This window comes from Chelmon rostratus, chromosome 9 (assembly GCF_017976325.1).
Source record: "Chelmon rostratus isolate fCheRos1 chromosome 9, fCheRos1.pri, whole genome shotgun sequence".
Taxonomy (NCBI): Eukaryota; Metazoa; Chordata; class Actinopteri; order Chaetodontiformes; family Chaetodontidae; genus Chelmon; species Chelmon rostratus.
Window position 1 is genome coordinate 13,200,456 of NC_055666.1, and position 20,953 is coordinate 13,221,408.

A 20,953-nucleotide genomic window follows, 5' to 3' on the forward strand; every position below is an offset into this window, starting at 1 on the left:
AAAAACCTCAGAGGCAATCTGCCGTCTTCAACCTCGATTGGCCGTGTGCTCAGCTCGCTGCATCGCTGTGCACCAACACACAGATACAGTAAGTGATGATAAATTGTGCTGCTGAATAATCACTGAACTATTGCAGAAACATGATTGGTGTATTAACAGATGTCCCAGCATGCATTGTTTGAGGGTTAAAACTCTCTAGAGACTCCTCTTCTATGTAGCATGAAGAAAACATATTGGAAACTTGCTGTGGGTCTTTAACACAAAGTAGAAACCAAGTCGTGGTTGTTTCTTTTGATAATAATGAAAACAATGCTAATCACGATAAAGGCTAGTATGTTTTTTTTGAGTCCCCAGCTGTGCACTTACAATTTCATAAAGGTTCACAACGTGGGAGCAATACATTGTGATCCTATGGCCTCTGAAACAGAACTGGCTCCATCATTAAAGCAGGTGGTTCGAGTTTGAGTGTTATGTTGTGTCCATATACCCAGATCAGGGCCACAAGACTGCAGGGCACACTAACATGAGAATTTGGTATCCAATAGAAGTAAAGCAATAATTAATAATAATAACAATAATAATAATAATGATAATAATAATAATAAACTTTATTTGTACAGCACATTTCATACAGGAATTGCAGCTCAAAGTGCTTTACATGAGAGAAATCTCATGCACCAAATGAGTGCTTTACATGGAAAAGACAGAAAACACTTAAAATCAGATAAAAAATGAAAGCAAAATAAGATGGTGAATAAAACCCAATTGACAGTGATCATAAGGATGAAAATGAAAATAAAGGCAATGCATAAAACCCAGAATAAAATGACCAAATTGAGGTAAAAATACAGTAGAATAAGGATGAAACTAAAAATAAGGATAAAGCATCAAATCACAGCATAAAACAATAAAACATGGGTAAAAATAGATTACACAGAATGCATAAAGTCAAGTAGAATACAACACTTTTAAAAGAAGTGCAGCAGTGCATAAAGCAAAGCATAAAAGTGATATCACACTCTGAATATATTAAGCTGTAGGCTAGATATGGTTGATAACACAAGGAATCATATGTTACTGTGATAACTGTGTTGATGCTACATTTGGATTGCTTCCTCTTTTAATAAAGAAAAATCTGCCAACTCAATGTTGTAACATGACAGTAAAAGAAATAAAAGCATTTAAATCCGAACGCAAAACCACTAAAAGTTGTCTAACTGTCGACCAAACTGCGGCAGAGAGTCTCAACAAAAGATCTGCAGACAGCAGGCGTGATATCCACACGCCAACAGGCCAACAAGCACCGAGTCTGCTGTCTCTCTCTCTGCCACATGAGCGAGGTAGCATCGATATCAGCAGCAGATGAGTCGAGTCGACGTGTTTCGACAACCTGCACTGCATGAAGATAAGCTTAGAAAACTTTTGTCGAGTTTGTCCTGCTGTTTGAGGTTGTAATGCTTCCATTTATTCGGTTAGTTTGGTAGCATAGAAAAGCTGAGTGGTGCAAGAACACGGCTATCTCCTGGTACGTACTGGTGCAGACGTGGTGCTTACTGATGTGCTTAATCTCTTATGTTTGATGAACAGCAGTGTCTCAGTGAACTTGCATCAGTTGGTTTCACATTACAATAACTTAGGAGAAGACTTGGAACTAATTGAGTGCAGTTGACCCACATTTTTAAGGCAGCTGGGAAGCTTTTTTTTTCTTTCCGCTTCCTTTTTCAAACAAAGCTAACCTACATCTTTTACAGTGCGCATCCTCCACCCAGAGCTGCTGCTGGCCAATAAACGCGCACAACCCTCGGCGCTCACCTTCCTCTCTAATAGGACAAAACCACACCCCTCAGCTTAACAAGCCTAATAAAACACACACACATGCACCGGTGCGAACGTGGGCTGTTTTACAGACCGGCCATATGCTCAGGTGGCGTTCTCTCCACAGTAAAAGTTACTGCCAGTTTCTCCGAATGCTTTCGCTGTTTTCCGTCGCCGTTCAGGTTCACAGTTAAGGTCAGGATGGCCCTGAGGTGATGTTCGCAGAGAATCCTATGGACATTTCAGGTCTGAACGCAGGCCTGCTGTGTGTCTCTGCTGGCAGGCCCGGCCTCGGCCAGACGCACACAGCTATATTTCATGTGCTCATTTCTGGAGCTTAACAACTCGAAAAACCACAACCGTGGAACCCGAAGAAGTATTCTGAGAGCGTGTTAGGAGGAGCTGGCTGAACATCACACAGGCAACTGGCCTAGTAGTCATGCGCGCACACACACACACACTTAGACACACTGGTGGGAATTCCAGAGGAAAAGGATGAAAAAAAAGGATGATTAAGTGGGGGAGGAGGAATAAAGGAGGATACAGAGAAGGAAGAAAACAAGCAGGAACAAGAGAGGAGAGATAGAGAGAGTCTACATCTGCAAAGGACTTTACGGGCTTAGCAATCAGGCTGCCACGTCAACACGAGACAGATCGTCCGCAAACATCGGGGTGAAGGGAAGACGAATCTGTCTTCTTTCTCTCCACGCAAACGACGGGCTCCTTGCTTCCCTCTAATGTCCGCTCACACACAACACCCATTTGGAAAGGTGTTCCGGCAAGTAAATTCCACTCAAAACAAGAAGCGGTTCATGACCTCGAGAGGGAAAGCCGCCTCTCAGATAGCCTTTGATACGCTCGTCCAACTTCCTAACTCTCATTTCAAACAGATTACCCGAATTACGGCGGCATGTTTAAAAAGCCTGGTTTCCATATGAGCACAATCAGGTGAGAATCATATTTACTGTCACAGTCCATTTCAGGGTAATAATCGGAGGACTCGTGGCTCTTTGCACGCGACCTCTGCTGCATTAATAGGCTTTACTGACTGTATAGAGGCCTTAAAGCCTGAATGTGGATCAACTGATATTTATTTTCTTCTGCAGAACTTAACGTCACTTCATCATTATTCATTCCTGTCTCTCCTGTGGGCATCTGTTGAACGTTTGCCTCCACTTGTGCGTGAGTCTCTCTCAGTTTCTCCTGCAACGACTTCATCATGTGCTGCTCCTTTACGAAGGCGAGATTGTGGCTCACATCCCTGCAGGTCTGTTAACTGGTACTAATTTTCGTGGACGCAGCTGCGGCACTTTAGCGTGGAAGTCCGCTATGTTCTGCACAGTGTACCAGCCCAAAAGTCTGAAGGAAATGGTAATTAGTTTGAACAGTCAACAAACACATAGAGTTCAGCGAATACCACATTGATTAAAGGCCAGCTGTGCAGCATTCCTACCAGCGCTACGTGCTGTTTCACGGCGGGCCGAGCATGATGAAGAGAGGCAAGTTAACAGAGCCTTGAACTGTCCGCTAGGACAAACTTTCTGCTTCTACTCACATCTGGATGTCTTAGAGGGTCAGCATTGTCATCACCCCGCGCGTAGTCACACATGTGTTAAGCAGGGAAAATAATAACATTACACATCAATCACAGCAAGAAAACTGGAGAAAACTCCCCAACTTGTTGAATGGCAGGTGTTATCTCTTCCTGCAAAATTGATTTCTGGTTTAAAATTCAAAGCAGAGGCTTTATCACAGGGGTGTGGCTGGGGCGCCTCATTTTTCTACCCTTCGGGCAAACGCAGCATAAAGGCATCAGGGGTGTTTTTGATTCATCTACAAATTGTGGCATCTATAAACAGTAAGAATGACATGCATCACAAGTCCCAGAGCTCAACGTGACATTTTGAAATGGCTTGTTTTGTCTGATCAACAGTCCAGAAGTCAAAGGTATTTAATTAATAATGATATAAGGTGCAGAAAAGTAGCAACTCCTCACATTTGAGATGTGAGGAGTTGCTATGTTTGGCATTTGTGCTTGATAAATTATTTCATGAGACTATTACTGTCAATTAATTTTATGTTGGTGCGCTAAGCAATGAATGGACCGACCATGACAGCACCAGTCAGGTGACGATCTTACAAAAGTGTCAACACCACTCAATATTCAATTGATTTAACTGTCCAATATCTATAACCGTTTGTCCTCTGCAAGGTCGCGGGGGCGGCGGCTGGAGCCAATCCCAGCTGACAGTAGGCTGACACATAGGGACAAACCATCTACATTCACATCTATGAGAAACGTGTATGTGGGAGAACGATGGAGAACCCGGAGGAAACCCACACAGACTGCAGGCTGCGAGGCCACCATGCTGAACACTGCACTGATTTAACAAACTCCCATTTAAACACGAGCATCTCTGATTGGATGATGAACAAATGTTGCACAATGTGATGCCCTATCCACTCTGTATGCTATATTAGCATTTGATGAAACTTAGGAGTTTAATAATTGTGCTCCCACTGCGTTCTAACTTAAGCTTCCTGCTCTACTTCCTGTCTCACACACTTCCTGTCCTCTCTAAATTCACTCCAGCTGATGTTGTGATCCACCTGGCAACTCCGTCAGTGGATGACATGGAAGGATCAGTTTCCAGTGCCTGTTTGGAGGCGATCCTTTGGCGCCACCGTGTGTCTGCGTGCGATAATGCACAGACTGTCATCCCCAGGCTATTTTAGGTATTAAATGTTAATGTTAAACTTTATTGATCCCCAATGGGAGATTCTCTTTTCATTTGCCATGCTGGAGGAAAATCAAAGGTCAGTGCTCGGCTCCAGAACGGCACCCGTGGTGCTGATAACAGTTCAGTGTCTCACTAAAAGGACACTTCAGGGGGGTGAGTGTACTTGCTAACGTGAAAGCTTCAACCAGGACGGCTGATATTCATGTCAGCTGCTGCAAAATTTAGCTGGAACGAAAACCTGCACACTCAAAGCAGCCTCCACCAGCTCCACCTCAACATCAACATCTTCGAAAGCAATACTAGGTATATGGATGATAAACCTGTTCAACCAGGAGACTTGGATATGAGTGAATCACTGTGCTTCAAGGGTCCTAGTACGGAACATTTGGTATTCTGGATAATCTCCAGGTGCTTTCATTTCTACAGCAGTGTGGTTTTGTCCTATATAGGTAGAATATAGAGAGGGAATGCAGGGACACAACACAATGCTCGTAGTTTGGAAGGCTTCACTGCTGTGAATGTGAGACAGTGATCACTGTGAGCTCGTACTCTTTCACTGCATGTTTTCTAATAGTCTGATCAGGTCACTGGACTGAGAGAGAGGAGAAAATAAACACAATAAAAAAATCTAGTCGGTTTGTGTTTGTGTCTAAAGTTAAAGTCAGAAAGTGGAGAAAGAACTTTAAAAAATGAGGGGAAAAAAACAAGGAAGCGAAAGGAGGCAATACAAGAACAGATATAGAATTTATTTTCAATATCCATTGCAAAGAATAAGAGGTGACACAGCTTGAAACAGATAATATAGAATTTATTTTCAACCAGAAGTAGGAAAATACATAGGTAGGTGTAAAGGAAACAAGCAGAACCTGTAGTCAAACAGAAAAAATAAAAGAACAAAACTAGTCCAAAGAGAATCGAGAGGACGGCTAAGGGGTACAACAGAAAGCATTGTTTACCATTCAGTTTCTTTTAAAACAGTATGTGTTGATTTGAAAACAGCTGCCTTGATTTCTCATCTGGGTTAATGGACATTCTACAACATTGTGCAAGTGGTTTGTCATTCTTCTTCTTCTGCTTTTTTTTTTTTTTTTTTTTTTGCTGGTATTTCATGAATGGTAAACAATAGTTGGTCCAGTGCATAAACACAGTGACACAGATCAATATATGTACTCAGCTGACTACAGATAGACAATCCTGATCATTGAACAACTACCACTAGATCGGCAGGGAGAGGGAGATGAGCTAATATACAAGATGGATGATGAGAGAGGGAGGAGAAAAAGCATAAAAAGGTGCTCAGGTAACAAAACGGTCTTGAGGGTTGAAGATGGAGAGTTCAAAAGCCGAGAAAAAAAAAAAAAAAAAAGACCACAGTTTGAAAGATGAAATAGCTACATTTTCCGGATAAAACATTTAAAAACCCATTCTGAGTATGTCTGAATGTTTCTGGGTATTATTGCCAAGATTTTTTTTTCTCTCTTTTTTTTTTTTTTTTGGAAAAGGGTGCATTTAAAACAAGTCGAGAAACCAAAGTCCGACAAGAGACGAGCACGAATATGGATGCAGTGTGTTCATGTGATTCAAGGAAAAGGACAAAAGTACCTTGCTTTCCTTACAGCCCTAACATTTCATGAAGACTATGACTCAGATTTAAAGAAAAACGAACAGAAAACATGTGACTGGTTGGTGAAAGAACTCGCTCTACAACAGAGAACTGAACTACAAGCAGCTTTGGTGTGCACCGTTACCAAGAGATGCAGCCTGGGAAATCACTCTACACCTAACAAGCCAACTATGAAACACAATGCAAAGTGGAAAGCACAAAGCCAACAATGTGATCGCTTGCCGAGGCTCACAGGGTGACATAACTCGGCTCGTTGATTTGCTAGATTTTCAGTCAGAAGTCTGTCGTTTAACAAGAGAGTGATGGGGGGGGGGGGGGGAGATTTACGAGTCAAATCGGTGACTATCACTAGGATCTAGCTACTGTAACAGATTTAACCACTGTGAAGCACAAGAACAGAGTGAGATGGACTAGTAGTACTCAAAATCATCAGAGAACCAGTCTAGCGACCAGCGACAGGTCATTAGCTTCGTCTCACAAACACGTTTTACACCAGTCAGAACAGCGTTCTCGAGTCCTGAACTGCAGCCACTAGTAAGACAGCTCTGCTGCCCTAACCTACAGGCACTAGCACTCTCCAGCTAGTGCCATGCAACATCCAAAATAAAGCTGAAAAGTAAAAACAAGGAAAAAAAAAAAAAAAGAAAGAAAAGTGAATATCCCTGTACTGAAACTTTTACTGATACCAACGATGCAGGTACTTTTCCTCCAACAAGCACTCAATCCTTCATTCTACAAGGCTTCAACAGGAACATTCGACTCCTCTAATAAACCCATCAAGACAACGTCTCATCATGATTTCTACAGAGGATTTGGTATGTGATGGAAAATAGAGTATTATGGGGAGGGGGGGTACTGAGTAAAAGTAAAAACAATGTAGCAAACATAACACCATCATAGAATTCATGATTTACACATCAACAACACAATTCAATATCTTTTTAGAAAGGAAACATGAGATACATCTTTTATTCACACTTTACAAAAAAGCTAGCCTTTAAATCTACTACAATACTAATGCCATTCAGGAAAAAACAAAACAAAAAAAAAAACTGGACATATTGGTTTTCATTTGAAAACAAACAAAAAAGTTTAAAAACAAACATGTAGGGAGAAAAGAAACGGGACAAGAGACCTTGATCTGAGGACTAAACTTATACTTTCTATTTACTTGCTTCCCTCTTGCTATAAAAATGTCATTTCAGCATATACATTAATGAGATCTTTATTCGTTAATATGATGGGAGGGGGTGTGGGGAGGGGGGGCTGCATCTGAATCTACTAAGTGCTCATCATCTGTTGTGTCCGTGTAGAACCATGGCTCACTGCTGACCGAATGTTTGGGATGGAACAAATTTGATTCATAGCGATGCCTTCAACTGGTTTTCAGAGAGGAACAGCCGAGCTCACTGCCCGCCCCCCTCCCTTGTCCCTCCAAAAGCAAGAGCAAAGTCGGCCTTCCACCTTTTCCAATACAGAGGTAGGGGGTCCACAGATGGCACTATAGCTGCAGTGACAAGGGTAAGAGAACTATACAAAGTGGTTGAGCAAATGGGGTTTAACAGACACAGCTTGAGTAATATCGTGGGCAGGGAAAGTTTGAGGTTGGGGTGTAGGGTGATGGACAGGCTTAAGGAGATTTAAAATTCATGGCCAGGGAAGGAGCAAAGGACTACGCACTCTGGGGGTCTGGGCATGGAGCTGAGCTAAGGTACAAAGAGGGTGCCAAACAATCTGAGAATATGGATCCAATAAAGGTAAGACATCATACTCATGTTCCTTAAGGAGAGGAGAACGGGTCAGTTGAGAAAGCATACCTGATTACTAGAGCTCAATGAATAGGAAGGATATACACATCATCATAACATTGTCACAGCTCATAAAAAAGGAAATCAACATTAACAAAACCCAATAAAAGGACATAAAATCTTCACAAATGTCTCAACAGTATTTAAAAATAAAAGGAGAAAAGGTTGTTCAGGCGTTCGTCGTATGTAAATAGTGCAAGACAACGACAACTGCTACAGTGAGGCACGATGTTTTGTTGTACATGTGGGATTTATATAGGTTTTGTCAGTCACACGCCACTAGCGGGAGTGTGTGTGTGAGATCTATAGATAAACAGATGTGGAGTCGCTGGTGGGCTGCGACTCATCCTTGCGCTTCCTTTTGTCTGAACTGATGGCAGCAGTGTGGATCAATGGCTTTGTTAATGGGCAAGAAGCAACAGGCAGAGTTTACTCAGTGTCTATTTACAATCGCAGCAATATGCCGGCAAATCAAATCAACAGCACAGAGGGGTGTGGGGGGGGGGGATAATAAAACAATACTGATACATTAATTACAGTTCATCTCTAGGGAGTGCAAAGTAGTGACAGCGAACGCCTTGAACAACCTCTTCTTACGTCTTTTGTACAAGCTGGTAATATCAATTCATCTTAACATTAACTGGATAAAAATTTAGCCATAGTTTACAATACAATCTTTTTTTTCAAATCTGATCATAATTTACTCTTAGTACAAAAAACGCCAGAAAACAGGTCTTTTGTGGTTCATATACAATCATGTAAAGACTGAGTCTAGATTTCTATTCTGTACAAACACTTGTGAAAAAACCACTGCTTTTGTGTATGGAATTTATGGCTGGGGAAAGTCACTACTGGCCTCGGAGACAGTGCTACAGATCTGCCTGCAAATTACCTGTGTTGTGTGTGTGTGTGTGTATGCAAGTGTGTGCATGTGTGTTTGTGTGTGTAAGCTTGCATGTGTGGAGTTGGGTGGCAACTCCAGACAGTGAGAGGAATGCTGGTTTTACTCCTGTGTATCAGCCATTACTCGCTCTCTCTGCCTAAAAGCAATCAAGACAAAGAAAAGATTTGTGAAAGCCCCTCACTGCTTTGCCCATCCACCTAAATCCCTGGCCCCTTCACCAAGCAATGGTGGTACGTGGGACACATGAGCTCCTAAGCACAAGACTAGCCTAACAACTGTACGAGCTGGGGTGAAACAGTCTACAAACAGGATGGTAGCTGCTCTCAGTTTCTCACTGTATCCTTCCTTCACAAATTCTAACTACATGTCGCCCATGTGAAATCAGGCAGGTGTAATTCTCGGACGTCTGGTTCTTGAGGCATCTGTGGGTGTTGGTAGCTAATGCACCAGGGCCGGGGTCAGAGGTGTAGACTATCTTGTAGCACCACGGGAGGCCGTGACCACACAAAAGGCCTCAGCACCACAGAATGACAGCAGGAAATCTCGCCTCATACGAGCTGCGCTACATCCACCTCCAGGGACGCTTACCCGCCAGCTAAAAGCTGTTCTAACCCAACGACATCCGACTCGACAGACGTGTGCATCCAGGAAAGACTGAGAAAGTACACTGGCTGCCCAAAGTAAGAGGGGACACGAGCACAAGCCAATGAAGGAGGTCTGAGACTGACAAGTCTGCTGTCTTTGCTGGTTTCAGATTTATACAGGACAGACAGACAGGCAGACCACGGAGCTTTTCAGGTAAATGTCGCCCCCTCAGCCAAGTTTCCTCTTGCTCTTAAAACAAACAGTGCCCCATGTGACAAATCTGAATGAGCTACCATCCCCTCTAGATGAAAGACCGAAGCAAAGTGGGTGGGTGGGTGGATCTCAGGAGGAAAGGAAGTCCAAAACACAAAATATGATACACGAACGGGACTGAATCGAGCAGTTAAAAAAAGAACAAAAAAGAAAAACGGAGAAAGAAAAAAAGAAAAATATAGAATATCTATAACATTATACGAAATCCCTGTCGGCCAGACCTCACTGTACGAATATTTTACAGGTTGTGTTTTTTTGTCTTCCTCCTCCGTTGTGGCAGAGGGAAGAGCTGGTAGTGGGAGGGAGGAGGGTTGGAGCGGGTGAGGCTGTGGTTGCAGCTCCCCCCTGGTGATGTGGCAGGGACTCACTACCTGCGTGAAGGCATATGGAGCCCATTGATCTGGGGGGGCACGTTGAGGAGCAGCTCCAGCTGGGCGAAGAGGGAGAAGTGGTCGGAGGGGATGTGGGGATGTGGGCAGCCGCTGACATTGTTCTCTACAAGCCAGTGGGGGTCCAGAGGGCCCAAGATGCCCAGCACGTTCAGGTGAGGCTTGGAGTAGAAAATATAGTCGATGACACCCTGAAGAGAGAGAAAAAAAAAGGGGGGGGTTCACCTCAAACAACTGAATTTAAAGCCGTAAATAGTTACCAAAGGCGCTTCTCTGTTCATGTACAAGCAAGATCATCAACCACAACTACGAACACATGTGCCGTCAGCGCACTCACCTTGAAGTCGAAGGTGTAGTTGGTGTAAGGCATCAGGCCGTTCTCGTAGGCGCTCTTCAGCTTGAAGCCGTGGGTGATCATGCCATTGGACGTGCTGTTCTTGCCATTGCAGTTGAATTTGGTCAGACTGTCGCTATAACGAAGCTCCTTGAAGTCCTTGTGGGTGCAGTCCACTCCACCAGAACTAAGGTACTCCACTACGCCTAAACAGAGCGGAGAGATGAGAGGTCGTCTTCATCAGAATCAAGAAAATGTCAAGTGGCACTTCAGGGTCCCGACAGACCGAGGCAAGTCTGTTCCTACTGTTACCATAGGTACCACTAAATGGAGTTTCTTATGGCACACATTTTGGATACTATAGGTTATTAGTATTAGCGGTAACATGAAAGCAGCTATTCAGTCAGCTCCCGACACTGACAGCCATGCCACTGTTTGTGCATAATGACAATCTTGCGTCTGGTGTACCTTTCTGGCACATTTGCACGAACAAACACCAAAATAAATGAGCAAAATATTAATTAAGTCCTGTCTTTTTTTATCTTGTGGGCAAAAGTGAATGACGCAGCAAAACGGAGGCAGAAAAGCTTCAATACATCTTCAGGACAACTTTACCTTCAACTGCTGCACCTTAACATAGAGGCTGAAACGTAAAGGAAACAAGGTCACAGTGCTAACATAAAAAAGAGCAAACAGCTCGAGATAATGGATCGATAAATTTTATACATGCAGGTGAGGTAAGCACACCTTTCCATCCATTCACACAATGACTACCACTTAATGTTTGCTGACTGCTGAATTTACATTTACAATATTTCAGAATTAGATATAAGTACATCTTATTTCAGGAGTGGCTTTATCCCATGCTAACTGCATTACTACTGCAGTGATTCATCTGCAGATTATTTTCTCCACTAACTAAAATAAAATGATAAAACTAATTGTGCAATGTGTCCATCACAACTCTCCACAGCCAGTCATGACGTCTTAAAATTCCTCGTTTTGTCCAACCAACACTCCCAAAACAAATTATATTTTATTTACTATCAAAGAAGACTTCTCTAAATAAACGTCTGAGAAGTTAGAAAAAGTGTTTTTTGTTTTTTTTAAACTATCAAAATTGAATCAAAGATTAATTTCCTGCTCAACACCTGATCAATTGCTTATTTCAGCTGACCTTCAGGTCAGGGAATCATTCTCTTCCATTAGCTCTTTTTTTTTTTTGCAAACGGCTATAGATACCATAAGAATATATATGATTATATGATATTTTAAAAACTGAGGATCAGTCATTTGGGTTATGCTGTTATGCTGTAACGAAGTAGCCATAGAACAGCTCCATTTAGCCTTGCCTTACTTACCAGAATCAGGCAAGGAGTTGAGGTCAGCGCACAGCACCAGTGGAATGGCATTGGTCTCACCGGAGACGGAGGACAACTTGAGGCTGCGTGTGGCCTTGTCCACTATGTTCTTCACCTCTGACAGGAACATCATGGTCTGGACCAGCTTGACGTCAGAGTACTCTGGGTCCCAGTGCATGTGGGCGTTGGCTACAAGGAGCAGCTGCTTCTCCATGCCGTGGAGTGACTTTCCAGCTGAAAGGAGGTCGAAGTGATACAAAGCGACCATAAGAACAGTTCAATATACGCCATGGACCGAGTCAATTCAGGATTGGTAGGACCAGCCGATCTTAAAAACACACAAATCGCAGAATAGGGCGTCTACTCACAGGAGACCTCCATCATCTCTTTGCGGACCTCGAGCAGTACAGCTACACCGATGTTGTCCTTGGTCATCACTCTGTTCAGCATAGCCTCTGAGCCCTCGGAGTTAGCCATGGCCAGCTGGTTGAACTCCACCGTGTGCTTCTGCACTGCGCTGAACCTGGAGATAAACGGAGGGAAAGGAGAGGAGAGAGGGCTTAGCACAAGTAAGCAGTGGTGGGAAAAAATGAATGAAAACAAGCAGTTAATTTATGACAATTTATAATATTCCTCCGGTTCAAAATTATTGTGGCCGTGTCCGCCAATGGCACATGCATGATAACGCTTTATATTTTCCACATTACTGACGTAATGCATCAAGACAGCTCCCCAGACAGGGCGACATTTGGTTCATTTGCTAAAACGTAATGCCTCTCACCAGTTAGTCATCATCACTGATAACATTGCTGTACAACAAAATGGAAAAATGTGAACAGATTCAGAAATTTTCTCGTATTTATTGTTTTTAATGAGTGAGTGGTAATCTATATGGCTGATAGTGTCCACCCAACTAATGGTGCATCAGCAAAATACAGATCTCAGTACTGCCTGCTGCTGTAGGGATTAAGCTTCATCCTTCTTTGGGTTTTTAATGTCAAAAACACACTTTTGTATTTATCTCAAGACGGGCTGCATTGCTTTAATGTCACCAACACTTAAAGCTTCAGCGTGAGATGAATACACTGAAAGATAGCTGATCAATACTCGAAGAAGTGAAATAAACATGAGTTGAGGGTAGTAGTAGTAGTAGTAGTGGAGTAGTCTTTCATTTAACATAATGATGCAACGACTGAACTGTACTTTGAAGGCAGCAAGACTTTTGTTTGTAACTTGCTTTATTGGATCATCTAGCTCCAACATGTCTTGAATGGGGGGAACTGAGAATTAGTTTGTTATGTTGTGAAACCAACTATTAATATTTCATGTACACATTTACATATATCTATTAGAAAATGAATGATATCACTTATTGTCTCATTAGTGATGGAAAAAGTAGACTACCCTGCATTTTCTCTTTCTGTCTTAGTATTATAATAGGTCTTTCCACACAAAGGTGCCAGCCTGGTTTGACTCGGTGCATCAGAAGTAAGGAGAGAAGAGAGAGAGACATTTTTTAAAAAAAGTGTTTCTCTCTGGTCTCCTGCACAAACACGAGTTGAGTCTCACATTCTGTGAGGGTGAAAAAGGGGAGTTATCACAGGTTGGCAACCTGCTTGGGAGGTTTGGGTGCTCTTTGGCCTGACTCCGGAGACGGTCAATCTCAGGCAAAATTTGGCACAATTTGCTGTGTGTAAACTGGCATTGGAAATGCACATCAATGTGGCAACGTTTGATTCAGCTGGCCAAAATCAAAGCTGTAGAACCCAAGATACCGTCTTTTTTAGTCCACACCTTCTTCCCTTCTCAAAAACCAACAACCAACATTACTCACAATGCAAGTTGCCCACCAACAGTTCAGTCAGAGATTCAGGTGTCTTATGTTAGTAAAGATTAACATAGCTGCTAGCCTCAAGCAGAGATGAAGAACAGGTTGGTAACTCACTTCTTTCTGACTCGTCAAACTTTGAGTCCTTCAGCTCCTCTCACTCAAGTGATATCTTTCGAGGAAATTCATGCAGACTCTAGCTCTGGAGCCACAAAAGGCTTTAGACAACCTTTTTCTCATATCCAGTAGTACTCCCAGAGACCAATAAACAGACTTTAACGTGCAAACTCAGCAGGGCACCCTTTCAGATAAATCAAATTTGAATTGTTCAGGATTGACTGAGCACAATTTGTAATATCAACAAATTTCAACTTCTCTTTAAAATGTCTCACCAATGATGTGGTCTGAGTCGTGCAGCATTTTGAAAGTAGCTATGGCAGACTCATAAAAGTGACCCTGCGACCACTTTCATATTCTAGAATAAAGATGTATGTTTATGCAATGTTTGTTTGTCAAAATGTGGATAACAGATCTAATAGTCACATTTCTGGTTATGATATAAAACAGAGGCCAACTTAAAGACTGCTCTCAATGTCAGCCCTTAGCATCCAGTCTAAAAACACACCACTGGTCTAGCATTTGAATTCGGCTATGAATTAAATATGAACTGCTTCTAAAACTGTATTTAAGGGAGAAAGCAGAGTAAACACAGATAATGGGGAACTTGAGACAAGTGCTTTACCAAGATGAGTACAATCAATGTCATCACTGTCTGAAGGCTACAATAAAAACCTTCTCATTTGCTGTGTAATCAAAATTGTTAGGCAGGTCAGTGGTAGCTCCACCCAGCTGATAGACCCCTCAACAAAAACTAGACACCATCACCACACCGAAGTCTAAAAATAACACAGGTTAAGTTTCCCACTATTACAGATTGGACATGGAGGGAAAGGCTGACAATATAATATATAAGTTCTTTGTGAGAATTATTGCACCTGTTTAATTCAGGGAAAATCTCACAAGCATCATAATCAACTGTAATTGCACACCAATCAAGCTGCATTAATCCCTCAGGCAACAATATTAGCTGCTATCCTACAGGGAAAAGGTTACGTCATAAGATACAAATGTTGGATATTAAGTTATTAAATAGATGCCCTCTAAAATGAAAAATCTACATCGATCCATCCATCCATCTATATAGTATATATCTATTAATAATTAAGATTCATGAATTTAGGTGATATGCAGAGTCTCATTTTTTGTTAATTTGATGCGAGAGTAGAGCCTGAACTTCATGTGGAACCTTTTTGTGGTTTGGACTGTATTAGAACTACAAGCCAGTGATTATGGCATTTATACAAAAAATCTTAAATCTGTGTGTTTAACTGTAACAAAGATTTAACAAATAATTATCATGGCTAGTCAACAAGAGATACAGGCCATGACTACAAAGCTGTAGGTACATACTTTTCCGTCTTGTAGAAAATTGCACAACCGTCCACGTGCTTGCGGTCTGACTCAGACATTGTCCTGGCTCGTGACTTTGGACTGAAGAACCCGTCGTATCCCTGCTCCTTCAGTTCGGGCAAGAAGAAGCTGTAGTACTGCTCCGTCTCGACTTCCTGTAATCAACGAAAAAATTGTGTCAGGATGGACAACAGGAAAGGCTGACAGTCAAGTAAGTATAACAAACACCCCCCCTCCTTCCAAGAGTAGCAGACAGTGTAAGATATTTTTTCATTGAAATGACACATGATATTTGTACAAGATGAAGCAATAAAATGTTCACAGCTGAAAAACAGTGCATAAAGGAAAATATAATAGATATAATAATACCAGCAAACAAGGCAAATGTGTGGGAGTAATTCTACATTAATTAATACAAAGAAGCATCTGTGTGCAAGAGATCCTTTAAGGTCCCTTAAGAGTGAGACATTAACCCTGCTGCTTGTGACATGGCCCCATATAAAATCTATTTCTTTCTTTATTTTCTTGCAATATTTTAAGTTATTTACATTTTCCTTGTAAAGAGAAGTAAAAACTACTCAGATACAAAAGCTCATTAAAACAGATAAATGACAGAACCTAACAACACAGATCAACTGAGATGACAGCACCGTCCCAAAACAAACCTCCACACACCATAAAGTAGTCAAATTATGCAAATAGTACAATAACTTACTAAGATAAGTTGCAAAACATTCTGACCTATTCCAGGAAAATGAGAAAATGGCCACACATCAGTGGTCAGTGTTAACGCAGCGTCAACACTGGACATAGTGCTTCACAAAGGGAGCATTTATTGCACAACACTTCACAGGTGTTGCTTTTATTGTGTCAACTTCATTGCGTGGTCCTGCTACCACCACCAAACCCACTTTATTTTCCTTGGTGGATCCACACTGACATAAAATAAACATTTGTTTCTGTGCAGAGCTAAAGGCATGCTTTGGGTCCATTTCTCACCTGCAAACTGATGATGTCTGCATTGCAGCCCAGGATCTCCTGCATGATGGATTTCTTCCTGTACTCCCAGTTTAGAGCCCAAGAGGGGCAGTAGCCATATAGCTGTCGTGTGGCGTACTTATCACACAGCACATTGTAGCACATCACAGAGAACAGTGCTGAGGGGAGAAAAACGGAGAAGAAGCTGAGGATTCTTGGTTCACGCAGATATTTTCAAGGTAAGATACACTGCCACACTTGCTTGACTAGTAGCCTTAAAATTAAGATGACCAAAACAAAATCTAGCTTTGTGCTGTACTATGTGTCTTGCCTATATTATCCATTTTATGTATGCAGTATTTTATAAAGAGGGTTAACTCTATGCTATTCTGTACTGTGTTTCCTAAAAACAGAATTTTGGCAACGCGTCCAAGTAAATCACTTTTTTAAACCATTTCTACCAAATTCCTTACAGACATACCACACCAGGGTCAACCAACACGAGCAAATGCTCAACCCATTGCAAACACTGGAATAGTGTATATTCTATATATTGTATGTTGTTTTCTCCATATTATTTAATTTGGAAGTACAAACAAACACTTCAGTTGAAAAACAAAAAGCTCAAAACAGTAAAACTAACTTTCTTATAAAATGGAAGCTTTAAGGTTGCAAATGACAACAGGGGTGCACTACCGCCACTAACTGTCACTCACGTCATGTGAGAACATGGTAAGCAGCCCTGTTGCCCGAATCATGTGACCTTGCGACGCAGCTGGATTGCTACAATGCGCTGCCTGCCCTGAATATATAGCAGAATAAAGCGTTTTTCTCATGTGAACTCCAGACAATGTCCACAGAATCAGGTCCAGACATTGCCCAGAGTTGCCCTTCACTGGCACTGGCAACATCCACAATGATGAATGCTTTTGTGTTGATATCAATACTACTTGTTTTTGGACGAACCCGCATAATCAATGAAAGAGTGGAAGGCAAAATACAGGTATGCAGAAAAGAGTACAAAACAACTACACTCTGTGCAATGGCATCAACACGCCCACTCGCTCACAGTGACAGTGTGACAATGACAGTGTGTAAATACGGCTTAAAAGATAGCTCACGTGTTGAAAACAGTATTGCTAAATCACATATGCATGAGATCTATTGCTCGTTCTGCACAAATGTTTGCTACGTTAGTTTTGCTCAGGTTAAACCACGAGAAGAGCATTGCAAATGTCAGAAGCACTGCTTTTGGGTTAAGCCCAGCAGTGCTTCCCCAACTCACACAAAACCAAATTTGGATCCTTCATACACTTGGAATTGTACAGTGACGTAAGTAAAATTTTTCTAGTCTTTTCAGCTTTTTTGTTTTCCCCAACAACTACAGATAAATGTGGCTAAAAGTCAGTATTTAGGAATATAAGATGGATCAATATTTATGGAACAGCTGTGTATGAAATATGATCACTAAGACTATGTACACATGTTCAAGGTTGTGTTTGGTGCAGTTGTCCTTACCTGAGGGCCACGTTCGGTCTGGGTCCTGGAGTGAGATCCATGACCGAGCTGGGGGCTGCTCTGTTGGTACTGAGCAAAGAGAAAAAAAATGGCTCAATATGGGTGGTGACTTGAACGCAATGACTTCAACAAAATTAAGGGCACATAAGCTGTTGCATTCACAATGTTCCCAGCTATATATACTGATGGACCTATTTTGGGGGGAAATAAAAACAACTTGCGACATGCAATTCCTGTTCCAGTCTCATAACTGCCAGAGAGAGGGTGGACTCACTGCGCTTGATAGCCCCTGCCAGATTGTCTAACAAGTAGTTGAGCAGTCTCCGCGTGCCATCAGGTTCCTGGTAAAGGCTCATAATTTCTTGTGCAAGTGGGTTTCCTGGTGAAGGAAAAGCAAGCGGGCTGAATCACTGCTAAGAGAACAATGGGATTTCAAGGCTGGAATGGCTACAAAACACATTGATAAGCCACTCACCTTTCAACCCCAGTGTTTGTAACTGAAACAGTTTCCCCAATTCAAATGGCAGAACCCGCAACTGGTTGTTATTTAAAAGCAGTTCCCTGTGGAGGACATAGTGGAATTTGATCATCAGAAACCAGCCCTCCTGAGAAACAACCATCTTTAATACCTTTCAAAAACTTTACTAAATTGCTGCCAACAAGAATGTCTATGGCATGTTTGCCAACTTTAGGTTTGTTCTTAATGTGGACCTTTACATTAAACTGAAATGTACCGATAGATTGACCTGAAAAATAATGGAAAGCTAAAAACAAAATGGGAGCTATCCACTGGATCCATGATTAAAGGAAAAACTCACATTGCCATGAGTGAGTGCTAAAATCTAATTCAAGACCAACCCTGTGACAGGTACTTCTTTCCACTGTGTCTGAATTAAAGCGGCACTGTACAGCCTGATATCACCCACCTGAGAGACACCATGTTGCCGAGCTCTGCCGGCAGGCTCCTGATCTTATTGGATGAGAGATCCAGGTACACCAGGTTGTGTAGTTTGGCAATGTCTGGCGGGATGCGTGACAATGAGTTGTCACTGAGGTGCAGGGCAGTGAGATGGGTGAGAGACCACAGGGCTGTGCTGAGACTCCTTACTCGGCCTGCAGTGACAGTGGGAAACGGACAAAGCATCCAACCATTACTTCCTTCACGCCAGAGGAAAAACCTTGGAATAACTTGTTTTGCATTGGTCCGATTAAGTCAACACAGGCTTACAGATTTCACAATGATAAAGATGACGCCTAAGCATAATTGTAGGGCTACATTCATTTCCTAAAATATGATCAACCACATAGACAAACAAAATCATGTTTTAACTACCAATTATGCCTGCCATGTTGTGTATCTCCTATGTTATTTCACAGTGACCTATTTAAAAACTGCTAAAATCCCGTTTGGGACAGGAGCTGATTAGTCAATTAAATCAATCAACAGAAAATGAACTGTTAACAAGTTTGAAAATGGATACATCTCTAAATTCATTTTTGAAGGAGAGATGTCCAAGATTCACTAGTCCCAGCTTCTGATCTGAAAAGCCAGATATATGCGGATTGTTTTATTTTTCTATGATAATAGATTTCTTTGGGCTTTGGACAGTTGATGGAACAAAAAAAGGAATGTCATGTTGGGCTCTTCAAGACTGTGACAGACATTTAACAATATTTAATGACAGTTTTTATAGGCCAAGCAGTTAGCAGTCCAAAAATAATTGGCAGATTAATTGATAATGAAAAATAATCCTTTGCCGCAGCTCTATATGGGACTGTCATGTGCAGAGCTGCAGAGGTGGACCCACATTTTATTTCTAAGAGTGAAGATCTAGTAATTATCTGTGCGCAGTAGTCTGATATGACAAGAAGATGGACAAAAGAAGATATGGTTTAGCTCTATGACAACACCAAAAGATGTATGTGAGCAGTGCAAATTCAATATAGCCACCTTATCTACAAACTAGGAACTCCCTGACAATACTCACCGCTGATTTCCAGCTCAGCCCAGTATGACTTCTTCCCGTTGGCTGCCTCCTCGCTGGACATAATTGTGTACATCCGCCTGGGATCCGGCGGGTCATATTTTTCCTTGGGCATTCCTATAACACTACAAAGATAGTGCTGAATTTAAATGTCACTCGTGACCACAGTAAAATATCTTGCAACATGTCATCCACAAATAGATTTGGTAATTTTATCCTGAAACTAAACATAGAAAACTCTCAATCAGGTTAAAGATTATGTATTTATCTTAACAGGTAGCCAAATTTCCATTGAGTGAGTATTTTCACAAGCTACCACATGTACACATGCTGGCAAAAGACATTAAAAGTAACATTAACCAGTCACAAAGGACACGTTTTTTATCAAGCTATGATTAAAGTAACACGGTGCTAACGTTAATAGTGCAACATAAATCAACATTTAAACAGATTCCTAAAAAGTCTGTGATCTGGTTTGAGTTATATAATAAACATAAAAGTCAGCAACGTGGTCCAGTATTTTTCAAGGTAAACTAGGCTGTTAACAACTGTGTAAAGCTTTAATTTCTCAAAGATGTGAAATGGAAATTACATTGTTTAGATGAGTAAAAATAGCTATCGCTATCTTAGATTAGACGATTTTTGTACTCATTGTCGCTAACTAATTAGCCTAGCTTAACCTAATTCGGTAGCTATCAAACTATGCATAACAACCGCTAAATTGCTAACGCTAGCTCGCTTGCTAGCTAACTATCAAGATCGAAAACGGACACGCGAAGTTAGTGACACTGAATAATTGGGCAAATTTAACGCCACACGCAAGCGGGTTTGTGCAAAAGGTGCAAAATGATTTTAAAAGACACTGGACAATTGTTGTTTACATAATAGCAAAGCACAGACTTGCGCATTAACACTAGGCCACAAAACAGCGCATTAGTTAGCTGCCGCTAGCTAGCCTCCTATAGCAAGAATCACTATCGTAGAGATAAACATTGTGACCAAACGAGCTCACAAAGCTGCACAATGCTGGGGTTGCAAGCAATTGCGGGCTATTTAGCTTAGCTGGAGTTAGCTTGCTAACTAAAAGCTAACAGATCCCAATTATTCGAAGCTGACCGACTTCCTACTCAAATAAGTCCTACGTCGGAAAATGGTCACATCGCTTTAAACACCTAAATATTATTTGCGTGAAATGAGTGAAAATAGTTCAGGTCTGAAAGAACGGATTCCATTTTTACCTGCAAGAGCATACCAAATCGCGAGGACGACTGCGTGTTCTCTTTTGTTTTCTAGCTACTTCTCTCCCGTTTCCGCTGCTGTATCATGGCGACTGTAAGGAT

General features: G+C 41.7%; 1 protein-coding gene across 2 annotated transcripts; it reads right to left on the bottom strand.

The window, feature by feature from the left end:
• Positions 1-5,347: 5,347 nt before the first annotated feature.
• On the bottom strand, positions 5,348-20,931 carry cnot6a (CCR4-NOT transcription complex, subunit 6a). 2 transcript variants are annotated; one of them, XM_041944067.1, is made up of 12 exons: positions 20,852-20,931; positions 19,617-19,738; positions 18,555-18,741; positions 18,104-18,189; positions 17,903-18,007; positions 17,629-17,697; positions 16,132-16,289; positions 15,133-15,287; positions 12,203-12,357; positions 11,835-12,068; positions 10,477-10,679; positions 5,348-10,330 (listed from the first exon to the last, which is right to left on the bottom strand). In XM_041944067.1, the coding sequence occupies exons 2-12, from the start codon at positions 19,726-19,728 to the stop codon at positions 10,118-10,120; spliced, it is 1,677 nt and encodes a 558-aa protein (XP_041800001.1). In that variant the 5' UTR covers positions 19,729-19,738; positions 20,852-20,931; the 3' UTR covers positions 5,348-10,117. The 2 variants fall into 2 exon arrangements, with proteins under 2 accessions (XP_041800001.1, XP_041800002.1); XM_041944068.1 differs by having other exon boundaries at positions 20,866-20,887.
• Between the last annotated feature and the right edge of the window lie 22 nt (positions 20,932-20,953).

Bases quoted from the DNA above. Each gene is read 5' to 3' on its own strand.
- cnot6a (XM_041944067.1), bottom strand. From the start codon at position 19,728: ATGCCCAAGGAAAAATATGACCCGCCGGATCCCAGGCGGATGTACACA. The intron at 18,190-18,554 runs GTGGGTGATATC...TGTCCTCCACAG, and splicing joins GGCAACATGGTGTCTCTCAG to GGAACTGCTTTTAAATAACA. The intron at 10,680-11,834 runs GTAAGTAAGGCA...CGCTCTGTTTAG, and splicing joins CAACTCCTTGCCTGATTCTG to GCGTAGTGGAGTACCTTAGT.